At 38.4% G+C, this 12,222-nt stretch overlaps 1 protein-coding gene across 1 annotated transcript; it reads left to right on the top strand.

Annotated features, from left to right (window-relative positions):
* The first annotated feature begins 475 nt into the window (after positions 1 to 475).
* On the top strand, positions 476 to 10,714 carry LOC103900888 (putative short-chain dehydrogenase/reductase family 42E member 2). Its single transcript, XM_009281672.1, is given in 11 exon segments — positions 476 to 811; positions 1,342 to 1,437; positions 2,451 to 2,508; positions 3,141 to 3,259; positions 4,227 to 4,302; positions 5,777 to 5,859; positions 7,110 to 7,247; positions 8,264 to 8,329; positions 8,998 to 9,061; positions 9,770 to 9,843; positions 10,466 to 10,714. Coding segments are annotated over 11 exon segments (1,359 nt in total).
* Positions 10,715 to 12,222: the final 1,508 nt, after the last annotated feature.

Genomic DNA, 12,222 nt, shown 5'->3' with positions numbered 1-12,222 from the left:
CAGGCCAGAACGAATTGAACTAAGACGAGGAGATGCATTTCACGTAGGCAGCAATTTCTCTTCTGCGTAATAAAAAATTATGGTCTGTACCATTATTCTAATTCCAACCCACTTGTGGAAAACGTCTGAATTCATGTTCTCTGCATTAGGGAAATTTTTTTTTTTTTTAGTTTTTCTTTTATTATTCTGGATACCATTTGGAAATAAATATTTAGTCCAAAACATGCAACCCTTGTTACATGTTTTCAGGATGCTGTCTTTACTATAGTATACAGACATTTTAAATGTTTGTAAAATGTGAAAATTACGATTAAACAAACTCTTAAACAATCTAAGCAGAAAATTTAAATGGGTCTTTTAAAAGAAATCTTTGAAATCTTGAAATTTTGTAGCTAGTGTTTTGCTTTTGTCTTTCTCTCTCTTAAACAGGTTGCATTCAAGTAAAATTTTGCTGGTGTGACTAGAGCTTGTTAACATGAAACTCCCTGGAATCGTCTGCATCCAGGAGCGCTATGGAGCAATTTTCAACATGGAGGAGAAATTGTTACTTGTGTCTGGTAATAGAAGACAGCACTTCACTGACAGAAAACTTGTACCATGTGGGGTAGCAACACCCTGGCGCCAAACCCCTAAAGTGAACGGAACTGCTGGAGCACTGAATGAAAAAAGTATGAGAGCAGTGGTGACAGGAGGCGGAGGCTATTTTGGCTACAAGCTGGGATGTGCTCTTGCCAACGCAGGAGCTTCCGTTGTTCTGTATGACATACACAAGCCTATCTGGGAAATTCCCAAAGGAGTAGTGTGTATCCAGGTATGATAAATTGTATTTTCACAACTGTCAAAGTTGGTTCATTTGCCTTTTCCATAATGTCTTACTAGTTTTCACAGAAGCCAAATACCTAATTGCAAGTTACTGCACATTTCAATAACCGTTTCAACTGTGTGAATATCCCACACGATTTTGTCAACTGATTTTAGTATGTCTGAAATAAGGAAAGCAACGAAACCTGTAACGTGTAGCACAGAGTACCCGCTTCACCTCCTGACTCTGAAGTGCTCCTCAGGACCCAGCCGCTGCCCTCATCTGTGCCATAGTGTATCACCTGTAGAATGAACATAGGGGTATTATGAGGCTTAACGAATGTTTTTAAAGTCCTTTGAGTTCTGTGGAAGCAAGTATGATTATCTGCAAGTACTGAAAACGGGCCTAGTTTCAGTCCCAGGACGTACAGTAAGTACAATTTTATATATATGCATTCCCTCTGTGCTAACTCTCTATATGACAAATGCTAACCTGCAGCTTTGCTTTCAAGTCCAAATATCTTTTCTTATGTATTACAGGCAGATGTCAGGGATTATGATGCCATATTTGCAGCCTGTGAAGGGGCTGACTGTGTGTTTCATGTAGCTTCATATGGAATGTCAGGAAGAGAGCAAGTGAGTCCAAATAGTTTTGTATTTTTCTGTGTGACCACTCACACTGAGCATGAGAGACTTGATGCTGTAACACCACGTTAGATTTTCGCTCTTCAGATTATCCTGAGAGCCTGAATCCACGTCCATGCTGTTTTGGTAAATTGCTCTGTGCAAACTGGTGTGCTAGCTGCAAGCAGTCTGCTTACTGTACCGTTTTCCTACTTGTGAAATGATTTCCTCACCATTAGAGGCTCTACCAGCCGCCTGGGAGGGCTTTTGAGTTGGAAATGGCATTGAAGAGTTCTGAAATAGTGCAAGGACAAAAGGAAAGACAAAGGAGGCAGGTTCCCTCCAAAACCCTGATCCTTCCCTAAACCTTCCACGTGGAACTCCTAGCTGCAAGGTCACTGGGAGGAACAAAACCGGAACTGAATTATAAATTATGTTATATAACTAGATTATCACAATGGCTTCATTTCAAGTCTTAATTGTTCGCCATTGGGTAAAAAGCTGTAAGGATGTACTTGATGTAGGACTCTGAGCCACAATTTTTATGATTAAAGTTACAAACACACCCACCCTTTTTTACCTTGTTACTGAAGTTCCTTTTGTTAAATTACCTTAGCTGGATAGAATGGCTCATCCAAAGATATTTGCAATTGAGCAATGCATACTTGGAATTGCTCTGGGTAGAGGCAACTGGTCACTGAAGTGCTACTGAAACATGGATATTTAACATACTGCTGCACGACGTCTAGTAACTGGAAATGTATATTTAGAAGCACCGCGATTCTCTTCGCTTCAAGCAGGCTAGTCTGTAAGAATACAAGAAAAATACAGGCGTAGTTTAAAAATAATGATTTGACTTCTTGAAGTCTGAAACAGCAGTCTAAATGATCTTTTTTATAATCAAAGCACTAAACTCATTACCTTTATTTGGGGACATTTATAACATCCCCCTATTGAATTTAAAATGTTTTATTATTATTATATTATTTATTTATTATTAATGCACAATTTCTTTATTTTCCTAGTTGCACAGAGAAGAGATTGAAACTGTAAACATTCATGGAACAAGATTCATCATTGATGGTATGTATCTAACCTTGCCATTGGGTGTTGGTATAGCATATCAAAATATTATACCACTTGGAAAAAGCCAGTCAGCTTTTTTGGCACACACTATTTTTTACCAAATACTTTACATTTTTGGCAGAAGATGAGGAAACATGTCATTGGGGTTTTTTTAAGCTCAATTCTGCTATGGGGTGTGATACAAGAGCCAGCACTGTAGTTCAACTACTTCAACTTTTCGTAACGGCGTTTGACCTGACGTCAGCATCCGTACCCATGTAAGGAGTTAACTACTTCCATGTGTGTTTTGTAGCAGTAAACCTCGTTGCTATCTAATAGCTTGCGCACAGGTAGCGGGCAGCCCTTGAAGCCGATGGACTTCTGCCACCTGCCTGGCTGGAGCTGAAGCCCATCGCAGCCCTGCCAGAGGCACAGTGTTAGTTTACAGCATCCGGATTAGGATGTGCCAGATTATAAAGCACGCTGATGCCTTCCCTTTAAATGTGCTTTGCATTTTAAATCGGCCAATCATAAAATGGAAGAATTTGCTCTTTTAAGATTTGAGAGTTTCTCAGAAAAAGGTCATACAAACTTTTTTCCCATATTGTTTCAGTTTCCACTCAACTAATTTACTTTATACGTTGCCGCAGCCTGCAAACAAAGGAACATCGCTAGATTGGTATACACCAGTACAGTAAATGTGGTGTTTGGAGGGCTTCCTATTGAAGACGGTGACGAGGACACTGTGCCATATTTTCCAATTGAAAAGGTATTTTGGTCGTATTATATTTTCAAATTTCCTCTTTGTTTACTTTTGTGTTTCTGAAAAAGCCTGGAATTTTCATGACCATGTTTTGCCTGATGCCAGAACCCAGGTACAAGAAAGAAGAAAGAAAACTCTTTACACTCTTTGGAGATGCTATTCACAACCTTGACACATCAGTTTTATGTACACTGCAGTATGTATTTCTTTGTTTCCTATCAAGGCCTTCATTTTGGAAAATAACCCACACAGTGTCCCATTAACATTAATGAAATTCCACCTGGACATAGGGATTGTGTTATTCGGCTTGGTGCCTCTTTAGCCATTTATTATTTATGTGATTTTTTTGTTTCTTCCTTATTGAAGATGACATATATTCAACGTAGAGCTGATATGGAAAAGCAGCCTATTTTTATATGGTTTTATTGCATTTAATTAAAGAGGAGAAAGTAATTCTGGGTGCTTTGCATACACAGTTGGTTTTTCTGTCCCTCCTCCCTCCATCAAGTACTTCACAGTCTTTCAAGAAGTAGAGATGGGTAGAGAAAATATTGAGTAATATTTTGAATAATATATCAAATAATATTTTCTGTGGGACAGTGCCACAAGAAAGTGAACAGGATAATTCAGACCAATTGGAATGTCTTCAAAACTTGGCTTTTGATTTTTCCGTTACCTGAAAAAGAAATCCAGATTACAACGTAGTGATCAATTACATTCTTGGCAGCATTCAAAGCATACATATATTTATTGCTTCTCACATGTGCTGAAATTAATTAACTGGGTTTGCATAAACAAAAATGCTTGCTTACCTTAGCAATATGCATGTGTTTTATCCCAAACTAATACCCTACAGCTTCAGTATTTTGAGGTATTTGTTGCCATCTGCTAAGTAAAAACTAGTGGAGAAGAGATGCCCCTCTGCTCTGTCATTTCACGAATAGATAAAAACATATTTGCTTTTTCTCTGTAGCATGTTGATCATTATTCCAGAACCAAATCAATTGCAGAACAAATGGTACTAGCAGCTAATGGAACTCCACTAGCAGGTACTTTTGTGTTAGCATGAATTCACGGTGGAATTTACTCCTCCTCCTCTTCTTCTTGTTCCTCACTAACATCCTGTATCCTGAATCAATCCTGGATGAGATTGTCCAGCAATTATGAAATCAAGTTATCTACTCCCTCTCACACACTAAACGATTTTCACTTAAAAATCACTTTCAATTGTTTTTAAGTTCCTACAGTGTCCGTAAAAGGTTTTAGCATGGTAGCAATGAGTTCAGTATGTTAATTGAAAAGACGAAGACAGCTATAAATTAAACAAAAACAAGTGTTTAATGTCACTGTATTATGCAACATAAGTAAAACATGAATGCTGATTAAATGGTTACCCCCCCCCCCTCAAGTTCTATATTAAAATCTGAAGAAGCCACCTGATACTACAGCCTGGAATTATTTAATAGCGCTTCCCAAAGTTTTCCATGTTGAGGAAGCCAGTAGTTCTGTATTAAAATCTGAAGAAGCCACCTGATACTACAGCCTGGAATTATTTAATAGCGCTTCCCAAAGTTTTCCATGTTGAGGAAGCCAGTTATACACTTGAATACTTAAGGTCACCAGTGAGATACTGTAACTGCCAGTCAAAACAAGTTAATGTGAAGTGCAACATGATTCTATGTGACCAAGTGATACTAAGCTAAATTTAGCTCTGGACAACTTACAGAAAAGAATGTCTTCACTTGATACTTGCAGAGGCCTATAAAGAGATAGAAAGTCATTGATGGGCATTCCATTCCAATAGAATTAGTTTAAAAAATAAAGGGGTTTTTTCCTTATTTCCTCTTTTCTCAGCAACTCTTCACACCAAAGACCCTCTTCATTTTAGGAGCAATACACAGTTCTGCATTTCTCAGTGAAGCTAGAATGTCATTGTTCCAAACATCCCATTTTGATCCTGTGCCATAGCAGGATTGAGTATTTTGCATGCTTTCAAGTACTATTAAGAACAGTTATTAGCAGATGATGAACCAGCCAACTGATATACTTGGGAAGCGATTGGATTTTTATGACGGTCCTTACTTTCTCCCACTGAAGTTATCAAGAGCTTCTGTAGCAGTTCTGTAGCCTCTTTAGTGGGAGCTGGCTGTGCCTACTCTTGAGAACCTTTCAGCTCTATCTTGTACTGCTAGTGAGTCACTGTTTCCCATCAGTAATTCTGTATGAGATTAGTTGGTTTCATTCCACTTTCTTACCAGTAACGTGCTCGCTTCAGCAAACTCATCACCACAGTTGGCACATTCATTCACTGCTTTGGCACAGAGACAAAGGACTGGTTAGAAAGAGGTTTTGAAATATCTGGTAATTTTCTAGGAATCTGACTATGCTGGCAGGACTTCTCTGAATCTTTAGTGAAGTTAGTTTATTTCAGAGTAAGTTCTGCTACCACAGTCTTTCGTTCATACAAAGATATAACGTAGTCATGCGAAAGTCACTGAGGAATGGTCTTACCAATTCTTCTAGGAGGTGGAATACTCTATACGTGTGTTCTTCGCCCACCAGGAATCTATGGACCAGAAGAGCAAAGACACTTGCCAAGGCTAGCAGTATGTATTGTAATTTTTTAATCAGCAGAATTTTCTATGATATACAACAGCATAATTTATTTGTGTTATAAATTGACTGACCTTCTTATTGGGCAGCAAGTCAACAATTCAATTGTTTGTTGAGGATATTATAACTTTTGTTAACAGGCACTGTATTATATCTGTAAAGAATGTGTAGTACATTAAAAAAGCCTTTTTTTGAAATACAAACACATGTAAGTCCAGCTTTATAACTTAATGCTTACTATAATTATAAGATTCAGGCCAATCTATGAGATTTCAAATGTCTGTTTGCATGCAACTTACACCAAATAGTTTAAAATATTAATGAAAAGAGATACGGCAAAATATCTTATTTCCAGTCTCAACTCTTAACAGCTTTCACTATCCAATGAAACAAGGTAAGGAGTTGGAAGCACCTTCTGGTACAATAGGTTACTGAAGGGCAAACAGCTGAGGTGCTCATGTTTTTTCACTTGCTGTCTTTTAAACTGTAGGACTAGTACAGTATTTAGAATATGATCCCTGTAGAATTGTATGAGTCAGTTACTTTAAAAGCATCAGCACAATATAAAGTTACGCACAGCTTTGAGGAAAGAATACATTCAAGCTTACCACATAATAAATATTTCTGGTTTGTGGCTGAGGTAGGGAATTATATTGAAGTCAGCCAAAATACACTTTATCATCTTCTAAATAAAATAACTTTTAAGACTGGCAAATGACATTTCAGTTAAATCTGAGTTGTTTTCTTCAGCCTCCTTTAAAAATATAGTCTTTTTAAATTTTTATTTAAGATTTTAAGCTTATTTATTATGAGCCCATTTTAAGGCATTGTGCAACTGTCACATCTTGCAGTTTCTAAAATGTACCTGTTAAATGAAAAATGTGACACCTAGCATTACTTTCCATTTGTTCCCAACCAAGCCTATTTGTTAAATTTGATCCAAATTTGTGAATACTTGTGATCCATTCAGAACCGTATCTTACCTTTCCACACAATATTTTAATTATCCTTAGAATAGACTTGTATTTTTGTAAATTCAGGATGTATTGTGTTCAATACGTTCTTTGATCCTTCCTCAAGAGCAATATTTCTAGAGCTCTCTGCACTCCTCTTGATTCTTTTTAATTGATTCATGTATTTTTTTTAAGTAGAGACAAAGCTACATTTAGCTGGACAAGAAAGCGCACTGTACCTCATTTTAAAACCCATTTTGCTTTGGTTGCATGTTTGTTTATGTCTATAGAAGAATATTGAGAGAGGGCTACTTAGCTTCAAGTTTGGGGATCCTTCTGCTAAAATGAACTGGGTGCACGCAGAGAACCTTGTACAAGCTCAAATTCTAGCTGCTGAAGCTCTTACCCCTGAAAAGAACTACATAGCTGTAAGTAAACAATAAAACCACCACAGTTTTCATTTGACAGTGGATCCTGCCACTGTATCCTGTACTATAGTAACTACTGTAGTAGCAGTAATTAATGTACGTGTTATGGTCCTTTAGCTTATGTTGTTGTCTCTGTATTCAGTTGACAAATGTGCTATGAACAGTGTGGGAACTGGCAGCATTGGCTGTGCAGTGTGTTAAGAGTTGGAATATTCAGTTCTGTAAGAATATCTCCATCTTTGCATTTTTGTAACATAATATTTGCCATTTCTGGAAGGTGAGCAAAGGACGTTTGCTGTGTCGGAAATGAAACTTCAAGTTCAGGCAGATTTACCCCCTGTTGCCCTGTATATAGATCCAGCCCTAATGTTCTGAACTGTGATAATCAGTTCTTCCCATACCATATGCAAATAAAAGCACATTTTTGGGGGGTTCATTGATTTCAAAAAGTTGCAACTGTTTTCCTCCTTGTAAACACAGTTTTTTATTTGACCTAGAAGCACTACCCTTAAAGTATATGAGAAAGATTTTCAAAGCAGATTAAACTACTTTTTCTAAAACCCTGAAAGCAAAGGGAAAGAGGTAACTTACGCCTTGGTTACACAGATGGAGTCTTATGGATTTCAATGAGTCTTAGCTAGACTGAGAGCAGAACGTGTCCCACCACTTGGTGAATATGTGTTACCAGCACAAGTTAGATATGGCACCACTTTCAGTGCGTTTGGTAATCTCTGCATAGTCAGTATAGCCCTTCTGTATAGGCACATCTGTAATAAATAAATTATACCAAGGCATGTTAATCACATAAACCACTTGTCCACCAATTTCATTGCACACATTAGTGTAACTGACTGAAACACGTGTAGATAGTTTGTTGGCTTGTATGTACATCCATGCATATTTTATATTGCTGTATTATTTTTAAACTATTCATAAGGAATGAGACAAAGAAAAAGAAGTCAATATATATGCAGTATTATTTTTACTAACTTGTCTCTTCTCTACCTCTTTAACAGAGTGGCCAGGTGTATTTCATTAATGATGGTGAAAAATCCAACCTTTTTGAATGGTTAACTCCGCTTGTACGTACAATACATACTTTATCTCCAAACACGTTAACTTCTTTGACTGTACCCAGCTCCAGCTTTTGTGTGCATGTTACATTTGGTATGTTTGCTTTGGGTGTGAGAGCGCTGTTCTGAACGTGGGTTTAATTCCTGCTTGAAGTTCAGTGTGATTAACGCTGTAACAAAGCCTACCTAAAATACTACATTAAAGCAACTGTCTTCACTGAGACCAAAGGACCAGCTAAACCAGTATCCTCTTTTGAGCTGCCATTATCTTCATTTCTTGGGCACACATCTGTTAAAGGTGGCTATTTTGGGTGGACAAAAAACAGAAATGCTAATTATTAATCTGTAATAAACATTATTTTCAAAAGATCACTTTATTGTTAATGATGGGCTTGAAAATAAATATGTCATAATGTTAAATTAGGTGTCAGCACACCATGACACTTTGGTCAATTATTATAAACTTTTTTTTTCCTTTTTTTAAGACCGCCACTTGAAAATTACATAGTGTCTGTATGTGACATTTAACTGGAATCCCCCGAAAAATGAAAACTCTAACAGCAATGATGAATTTTTCTGTTTCATCAGTAAATATTTCCACAAATACCTTCTGTATTGAAACTTTAAAACTTGTTTGAGGTTTCTGTTTTTTTCACTGTTTTTTAAATTTCTTTCAGTTTCAATGAATAGGTTGCAGTAAACCATGGATACGTATTCCTACTTCCTTAGTTTATGCATCAGGTAAATATATTTTATCAACATCTCTCTTTCCTGTCCACTCTACCCTCATTCCTAATTGTAATATAATGTTTTCGGGTTTTTTAATTTGCCTACAATTTTCAGTTTCATGTATAAAAATAATATGCTGTGGGCTCATCTAGTGTGCAGCAGTTAGGGGTGAAGTTCAGCTCTATGCAGCATGTTGAAACCAGAATGATCTGTTAAGTCCCACAAAACCAGGTTTTATGTAGGACTTAACAGATGTATAACTTTGTGGAGCTAAGGGTATAAATATAGAAAGTTAAACGTAAAAATCCATGACTTCATGAAATACGCTGAAGAGTATCTGCTTTTCTGGATGGGTAAATTTCTTGTTCTCCTGTATCCCATGCTCTCTCCAGAATCAAACCCCATGTGCAGCTAAGACAGAAACCCACTTTGAGTATTTTATTGTTACATTTTTTATGAAGTCTCACGATCTTTTCACTAGACCTGTCACCAACCCTCCAAACCCTTTTCACACAAGTGCCCTAATTCAAGCTGACTGACGTATTAAGATTAAATGCAACCCCTTGTGAGCAGGTAGTCCTGTTGATGTTAGTAATAGTGCCCTGAGCTCTTAGGCACGTGATTATCCTTCACTATCATATACAGTGCAAGATACGCCAAAATCATAATGGCATAGCAATTTACTATTCTTACCTCAAGTAGAAATCTTTTGTTATGCAGCCATGATAATGGAATACCTTCATCTGATGCTGAAGCCATTTGTTGAACTGTCCCCACTGCTGACCAGAAATGAGGTAAAGTCTTTGTTTATAAACCCCCCTTAATTCTCACAGGATGCTTACATACATGTTAATACTGAGGTACAATTTAAGATTAAGTCAGTAGAAAGTAAAATCCACACAGTACTACTTCAGCCTCCGGTTTCCAGGGCAAATGTGTGTGTCATACATTTTAGGCAATATATTATGCTCATTACCATATGGTCTTTGTAAAGATAAGAGCTTATGCTTGCAATCTGGGAGAGGCTGCTTCAGCTCCTTCCTTCCAAGGCCCAGTATCCTGTATGGCTTTGGCTGGTCAGTTGGGCCCTAATTTCTGAAGATATTTAGGCACCTAAGCGATGGCTTTTATCTGCCTCCTTAGGTACATAAACAAGAGTGCAGAACATTTTTTATGGACATTTTCAAGACTAGAAGATTCTGCTTTGCAGGTTTTACTCCTCTTTGGGCTTTCAAGATTCTCCTTTTGAGTGAACAATTTTAAAAATAATGTGACCTGTCAATAGGACATTGATACAATGTTGTGGGGTTTTTTTATTTTACATTTCCTTTAACTGTGTCTTTGCTACCATTTACAGACTTTGTTCCGATTTCCTATGTATTCATATCTTTGTATGTTGACTCTTTTGCCCTATAGGTACAGAACATTTCTATAACTCATACATTTCGAATAGACAAGGCACAGAGTCAGCTAGGGTACAGCCCAGAGAAGTTTGCATTTGCTGATTCTGTGGACCATTACATTAAAACCAGACCGGAAGCCCCGAATCATCACATCTTCCTCAAAGTTTTGCTTTCTTTAATTGTTAGTTTTAGTTTGATCTTTCTTTCTTTAAGATTTGATGACCTTTCAGTTTTGCATTTTTTTAAAGAGACACAAGACTGACTTGCATAAACTTCAGGTACTCAGTCACAGTACTCCTACCTGGATCATTCTAATCTCCACAATAGTTACTGGCCCCAATGCAATAAACAGGCAGTTATTTTTAGATTTAAAAACAAAGTCGTAACATATCAGTAGCTGTACTTGAGAAATTAAAATACAGCAAACAATTGTGGCCAAATCACTGAAACAGACTGGAGTCAAGATTGTTGCCTCTGTTTATTTCACACCAAAAAAACAACTTTCCAAATTGATTGCTGAAGTAAATGAGAACCTGCAGAAAGAACAAGAGCTACAGCCAGCCTGCAGTGCTTCACCGGTGAAGAAAAATGGCTAAAATAAGAAGGATTGACCACAGCTGCTGCCATGGCTCACTACCTTGGGGAACTGAGGAACAAGCAAAGGGACAGACAGATTACTGTAAATAACATATACCAGCCGTACAGAGAGAGTTCACACTGTGTGGGTTTCTTTAGTGAATTAGCTGTATCACTGCATATGAGGGAAAATAAACGTGTACTTGAAACTTTGCTGAAGTCAGTCCTGTGCCTCTGTGCACATTGTTCCAGAACTGCTCCCCGCCCTACCCCTGGGATGCAGAGCCATCTGTGACAGCACCTCACAGCAGTTCGGAGGCCTAGGGGGTACATGCAGGTATGGTTTTTCACGAGTCAAAACTGTGTTTTAGTTAAATTGGAAGTTATTAACTAAGTTACATTAGTTAAGTGCATTTATGTCACAGTAGAGGAGTCTGCCACTATGGGTTGCGCTGATCTTTGTACTGCTTCCTTTACCTCCTGTAGTTATTGAGGACAACAACTAAATAATAAATAATAATAAAGTCTAGTTGCTTATCAGCTGAACTTTAGGTACAACTATGTTTTTGCACCTAATTTCTGAAGTACAGCAGTTGTACTGAGCAAATCCCTGCAGTAGCTGAAGTGAACAACGTGCTTTTTGAATTACTGTTCAGCTAAAATGGGCCTGAACAGGGGGTCTGGAAGGCCCCACTCCCTCCCGTCCGCCACTCACGCTGGCAATTTATCACAGAAATCTTCTTCCCATCTGCATCTTTTCCAGCCTGTAACATGGGGAGGGAACAATCAGGAGCATGATGCGAGCAGAAAGAGCGAGCTTGGGAGACAGCGGGGGGGGGGGGGAATCATAGATGGATTTGAGAATTCTGGAGGTGAGAGCGCCTAGACTTCACCTCAGTTGCCTCAGCCCAGGACAGGCAGCAAAGGCCAGGTGCAGGGCCTGGAGGCTGAGGGTGCAGTAACCCGAACATGGCACGGAAAGGCAGACCTGCCGAAATTAGTATTTCTGATTTTAAGCCAAAAGACACGCAGGGAGGAGAAGCCGCTTTCCCCAGTACGTACCACCACTTTCTACAATTCCATTTTAACGAGTATGACCGGCAACCCCCAACACCCACCCACCCCGCGCGGCCTGGGGGCGCCGGGCCCGGCCGGGCCAGTGGAGGCCGTACCGTCGCCCGACCGCTCCCGCCC

This window comes from Aptenodytes forsteri, unplaced genomic scaffold, assembly GCF_000699145.1.
Source record: "Aptenodytes forsteri isolate BGI_AS27 unplaced genomic scaffold, ASM69914v1 Scaffold84, whole genome shotgun sequence".
Lineage (NCBI taxonomy): Eukaryota > Metazoa > Chordata > Aves > Sphenisciformes > Spheniscidae > Aptenodytes > Aptenodytes forsteri.
Note: the sequence above shows the minus strand (reverse complement) of the source record. Positions and strands in the feature narration are given on the sequence as shown.